Source organism: Triticum aestivum, chromosome 3B, assembly GCF_018294505.1.
Source record: "Triticum aestivum cultivar Chinese Spring chromosome 3B, IWGSC CS RefSeq v2.1, whole genome shotgun sequence".
Lineage (NCBI taxonomy): Eukaryota > Viridiplantae > Streptophyta > Magnoliopsida > Poales > Poaceae > Triticum > Triticum aestivum.
The window spans coordinates 97,080,692-97,086,695 of NC_057801.1; the positions used below are offsets into that span (position 1 = coordinate 97,080,692).

The 6,004-nt window shown below is 48.7% G+C and overlaps 1 protein-coding gene across 1 annotated transcript; it reads left to right on the plus strand.

Annotated features, from left to right (window-relative positions):
• The first annotated feature begins 23 nt into the window (after positions 1 to 23).
• LOC123064953 (uncharacterized) lies at positions 24 to 1,582 on the plus strand. The gene has a single exon (XM_044488338.1). The coding sequence runs from the start codon at positions 29 to 31 to the stop codon at positions 605 to 607; it is 579 nt and encodes a 192-aa protein (XP_044344273.1). The 5' UTR covers positions 24 to 28; the 3' UTR covers positions 608 to 1,582.
• The last annotated feature ends 4,422 nt before the right edge of the window (positions 1,583 to 6,004 follow it).

The window sequence follows — 6,004 nt, forward strand, 5'->3', positions numbered from 1 at the left end:
AGAGAGAGAGAGAGAGAGAGAGAGAGAGATGGCGCAGCCGCCGCCATGGAAGACGATCTACCTGTATGTGACGAGCGAGGCGATCCGATCCGCCGCCAGCATCAAGCGAAGCGTCGCTGCCGCGCGTCGCGATCTGGCGTCCCCGCTGGTGCTGGACACCCGCGACGCCGAGGGGCGGTGCACCTTGCTGGATTCCGCGCTGACCCACATCGAGCACGCATCCGACTCCCTCTCCGCTTTCATCATCAACATGGTGGTGGCCGAGCGCCTGACGCTCCACGGCTGTGGCGCCGTCCCGTCGGAACCGGTGGCCCGCATCGGGGACCTCCGCGACGGCCACGACCACGAGTGGCTTGGCCTGATCAGGCTCCAGGCCGCCAGGGAGCACGCCCAGGACGCGCTCCGCCGAGTGGAGGGAGCCTTCACCCTCCTGGCCTCCGTCGGGTTCATGCTTCACAGCCAGAACCCCGACGCTCCAGGGCGCCGGGAAGCCATGGAAGGGCAGCTCCACGCCCTCGACCTCCAGCCCGTGGTGGTCGGCGTGGCGAGCATGTCCGAGCTGGCCTCCTTGGCCACCGAGCCTCCCATCCGCAACCGCATCCAGTGAGAGGTCTCTTGCCTTGATCAGCTCTACACGACTCCGCTTGCTTGATATTGGTCGTTCGCGTTGGCCAGGGCTACATTGTTTCCTTGATCTTGTGATTGTGAAACCATGCATGATCTACTACTGAAAAAATAGCGCGCTATAACGTTGCTAATAGCACGCTATAGCATATAAATTATTGTCTCACTAAATAAATCAATGTATAATGCCTCGCTAATAGCATGCTATAGCGCGCTTATTTTCAGTCGCCACACTATTTTCTGTAGCGTGCTATTTTTTTCGTTGTGATCTACCGGTCCGTCAAATTCGATCTACTTTTCTCGGTTCTGTTGTTAGCACTTTGCAAGGATCAACCGGGGAATTAATAAGATGACTGATGATGCAGTAGCGATTCGAACTACTTTGCTGTTTTGTCGATCTGAAATCCCAGAATTACTTTGGTGATTTTGTTTGGTTAATCGCTTTATTACTGCCATGATGTATGATGCGTCGATCATGCCTGCGTACGTTTGTTGCAACGCACATTGGCAGTGCTTTTTTCGACAAAGGGTGGGCATTGGCAGGGAAGTGCTGTTTTGCTTTTCTGTGGCATTGCACTTTGCAGCTTTTTAGATTACGATCAGCAAACACAATCAATCGCCAGCTTTTTACCGTGCATCAGTCAATTTCTCTTTTCAACGTACCGTGCATGTACAATGGAGGCTATACCATAGTGCTGCCCCATGATCCACGTACTTAGAATTGTAGCAAGCAGCTGCTAAATTTTTCATGAGGTAAAAGCACCACAGGTCTTTGAACTTGTCTAGCATGTGATGGTTTAGTCTTAAAACTCGTAAAAGTGAACTCTTTAGTCCTAAAACTTGCACACAATGTGCAAATTTAGCCCATAGCCAATCAGACACGGCCGCGGCCGCGGTGGCGTCGTCCTGGTCGATGGTGCAACCAGCCTCGTCAGCGGACTCGAACGCGCGGCCGCTGGTGGACGTGGTGAAGACGCCGACGCGGGCCTTGCCCTCCTTCTTGGACGAGGAGGAGAAGCCGTGGCGGATGATGCGGCAGACGGCGCACTTGTCCGAGGCGCAGAGGCTGCTGGCGCCGGCGGAGGCGAGGGCGCAGCAGCTCGTTGTCGTCGGCCAGGCAGCACGGGTGCTTCTTGGGCAGCTTGCTCGCCTTGAGCTTCACCGCCTCACGGTACTCCTCGAAGCGGCACAACGTCCGCTGCGTGTTTTGCATCTTCAACACACGCGCGATCCGCATGCAGCTGCTCTCCGGCTTGAGCAGGCTCGTTCGGCAGATGATCACCATGATCTTGCGCGACGAGTACCCTTCCACCAGCTCCGTCACAGACACCCACCATTAAAGTAAACACCATTAGACACTACCACACTAGTCAAACATAATGTACTTCGAATTTATATGAAGAAATATAGGAGGCAAAGTGCAAGATCTTTTTGAACATAGCTAATATATGTGCATTGCTCGTTGAAAGTTTCTACATGATGCTTGCAAGCATGTTATGAATAGTCTAGTAAACATGATGCAATAATGTCTACTACACTGTAAATGTTTCATGGGCGTCATACATCATATTGGATGCAGAAAACATGGGAGTGATTGTAGGCTACAGCAGGGAATGAAAGATCTGGCAGAATCTCAAGCCATATGGTCGCGGTTATTGTGAAAGTCGATATCAAAAGCATGGATTCGCGTAAAGAGCGAAAATACAGATTGTATCTGGAGAAACCTAGTAGTAACTTCTTTTAGCTAAAGAAATGACACTAATTGTAGTTCCTGACTCCACAAGTGCATATTGATCGGAAAAAGATGGTACTGGTTTGAATCGATTACTGAAATGCGAAAAGGATAGGAGTAACACTTCAGTACCCTGAAGACCTATCAACCGGCCGGGTCGATCTGAACCTGTACCACCACCACCTCGTGGGCGATGGGGTTGAGGAACTCGCTGCGACCGATGGACTTTGGGCTGCAGCTGGGCGGCTGTCCTGGGTGGCGCTTGCTCTCGTTGGAGCTGGACCTGTTCTTGGGCTTCGGCACGTGCATCTCCTTGACTCTTTCTCCAATCTCCTGTATGCACCCATCTCCTTGCTTTCCCCTACCTTTTGCGTTTTGCCAGGGAAGAACCCGGTTCCTCTGCAAGATCCCACTTCGCTTTTAAAGCAGCAGGTTGGGCTGATTTGGCATATCAAAGGTGACGTAGAGGTCTGGGTAGCTGTCCAAGGTGGAGCATTGGCCTTGCCCTAAAGAGTCAAGGCTTGTTCTTTCTCCATTTAAAAAAAAGGCTTGTTTTGTTTCCATTTCAAAAAGAAAAAGGCATGTTCTGTCTCCATTTAAAAAAAAGGCTTGTTCTGTCTCCACAAGCAACTTCAATACTTGAAAAAAAATATACAGTACCACAAAAGTAAGAAAAATATATGGAAAGAAAAATTGTGTTCACTACTAGTACCATGATTGATGTATGATGATGCGTCGATCATGCTTGCGCAGGTATGTGCGTAATATGTTTGTTGCAACTTGCAACATACATTAGCAGTGCTTTTTTGCTTTTCTGGGGCATTGCACTTTGCAGTTCTTTGAACTACGATCAGCGACCACATTCGCCTGATTTTTACCGTGCAGTCAATTTCTTTTTTCGACGTACCGGTAAAGACTTAAGGCTTGTTTTGTCTCCACAAGCAACTCCAATACTTTAAAAGAAAAAACTATTTGTGGGATAATGTGAACCAAAAATATACCACAAAATGTCGGTGGAAAACGACACTTATGGGATCACAAGAATCCCTACTACGGTTGCGGGGCGCGGGGTTGTGAGAAAAGCAGGATTAGTAACTAGCACAAGGATCGTTTATCCAGCTTCGGGTCGCGAGGATGCGTAAAACCCTAGTCCTGCTTTGGTGGATGTATTGAGTGTTCTTGAGTTCTTGAACAAGCTATGGGCGTTGCGTGGTTCAAAAGAGCCGAACCCCCCCTCCAATACGCCATGGGCCTCCTTTTATATGCCAAAGGGGCTGCCATAGTGGCACACAGGAGGTAGAAAGGCCTACAGTGCTCTGAGCTTATCGTTCGTATTACAGGACAAGGCACATTTAATGCGTAGCTTAGGTGTCCTCTCGCTTTATCGGGGATGGGAGCGAGGCCCGTCCCGTCCGGCGCCGCTCCCGCTTACTTCGACACGCGCCCTGGCCAGCGGTGCATGCGGCGCCATGTAAGCAGGCAAGCAGCTGAGGTGGCGCAGTGGTGGAGCCTTCACGAAGATCTGCATATGCCGCTACGCATGCGTGTGCTGAGTTGGCCTGGAAGCTGCATGTTGCCAGGCAGGTGCCCGCCCAGCTGGTTGGGCTGATAGCTGCATGTGAACGGCGATGGACACTTGGTTGGCGCGGGCCTGGCAGTGGCCCCGCTGACGCCCTTGGCAAGGGTCTTGTCGGGTGGCCCGGCAAGGGTCTTGCCGTAGCGTGCTGTTGTCCCCGACGAGGATCTTGCCGGGGGTCTTGTGGGTTTCCTCGGCAAGGATCTTGTCGAGGATCGTTGCCTTCCAATCCTTATCTGATCTTTTGTCTCCACAAAGATTTGCATGCCCCCATGGAGGTGCCTCCCGAGCCCTGGCCCAACGTGGTTGATGGTGTTGGAGACCGTGGATTCGAGGGTGGCTCACTCCGCTGGTGTGGGCGAGCCGTCCCGGCAAGAGCCTTGCCGGGGCTGCTGAGGCCGCCCCGGCAAGGGTCTTGCCGGGAAAACCTGCTTCGTCCATCTGCTCTCTGTGGTCTCAGTCTTTGGCGTTGCGCTGATCATCTTGTGGCTTCGTCTCCTCCCTTTTGCCCTGCTAAGTGTGGCTTCGGCCCGTGGCTCTGACTGCCCGCGCACAAGTAAGGGGTACAAAGGAATGCCCCTACTTTAATACACCGACACAAAAGTAAAAAATACTCTAAAAGAAAAAACTATGTTCTCCGTGTAACTATGCAATTACTTACACTTTTTCATGTGGTAATGTTGGTCTACAGAATGTAGAGTCACCTAAATGTCATGTGTCAAATGGCAAAAAGGTGCAAGAGAATATGAGCAGTTTTAGGCTTCATTTCTGAACCCAAAACTGCAGCAACCAATCACGTGCAATTCCAGTATGAGCAAACTACCCAAGTGCACACTCTAAACCTAGAAAATTGTATTATCTCAAAAACCAAAAAAAAAAACATATAGTTGTACAACAAAATAATGTACTACCATTTCTTTACCTAAAATTGCAACATATTTAGCCTGGGCTTTAGAATGTGCAACTAGCCCATTGCACATTTTGAAATCTAAAATTGGACAAATATTATCGGCAATATGACGTGCTGCATGGTCCTCGATGTAAGTTTTGTATTTTGAATTTTTGCATTTTTGCAAACCTTTATAATAGATTCGGATCCATTTCAAAAAAACATAAGAATCATGGTAACACAAATTTATACGGCTGAGCACAACATTAGCGGCATATGGTGAAGTTAAAAAAAAACCTGGATAACATATGGCTTGTCGAAGTTGTGGGCTGTCATTGATCTTAGTAAAGATCAAGCACATGGAACGGAAATTTCTCACTACTGATTTTCCATGCCATAAACCTGATTTTCCTCCCAAAGATTTCCTCAGTACCAGCTAGGACAACATGGTTTATGTGCTCACCATTGACATGCCGACTTGGTCATGCCATCACACCGCCAGAAGCGCAACTTACCCCATCGCAATTACCGGCATGCGGCGTCATTCGGAGAAGAGGGAGTTTCCTCATCCTGCTGAAGGTTTTTGATACAGCATGAACTGCTTAAAATAAACGGCATAATTCAACTAAAACCTATGTTTCAAGTCTTCAACTACCATCTGCGCTTGGGTATGAATTCTTCCAAAACAAAACATGCATAAGGAGTGCCATACATGGCTTGGCCGGCCCTAGACGTCCTTGGAGCATGCTGATGGTCATGTGTGCTCGATTTTAATTAGCCCGTGAACATGTATGATACGCGTGTTGATGGAACGACGTGCCTCTTAAACATGCATGCAAAGGTTGATCTCCTCCAAGATGCTATTTAACCATATATATGGTTCAATAATATACAAAGGCATAAAAAGAAAATAGTGCGGCCGTAGAGTTGGTACCACGACACCATATGCTACTATATAAAGTATATATATAGCTCAATAGAGCACACTTAAGATATCAGAAGGATTTGGCGCGAGCCAATTCGTCGTGCTATTATATATAACCAACTATATTAATACTAACAATGGTTTAACATCCATGGCAAATCAAAGACGTTGTTTGTCTTCATAAATCTGGCAATCATATAGGAAGGAGCATGCAAGTGGCAAGTTGGGGTTGATCCATCGGCTTAGAAGAATTAAAGC

Excerpts from the sequence above, each read along its gene's own strand:
- LOC123064953 (XM_044488338.1), top strand. The coding sequence starts at position 29 with ATGGCGCAGCCGCCGCCATGGAAGACGATCTACCTGTATGTGACGAGC.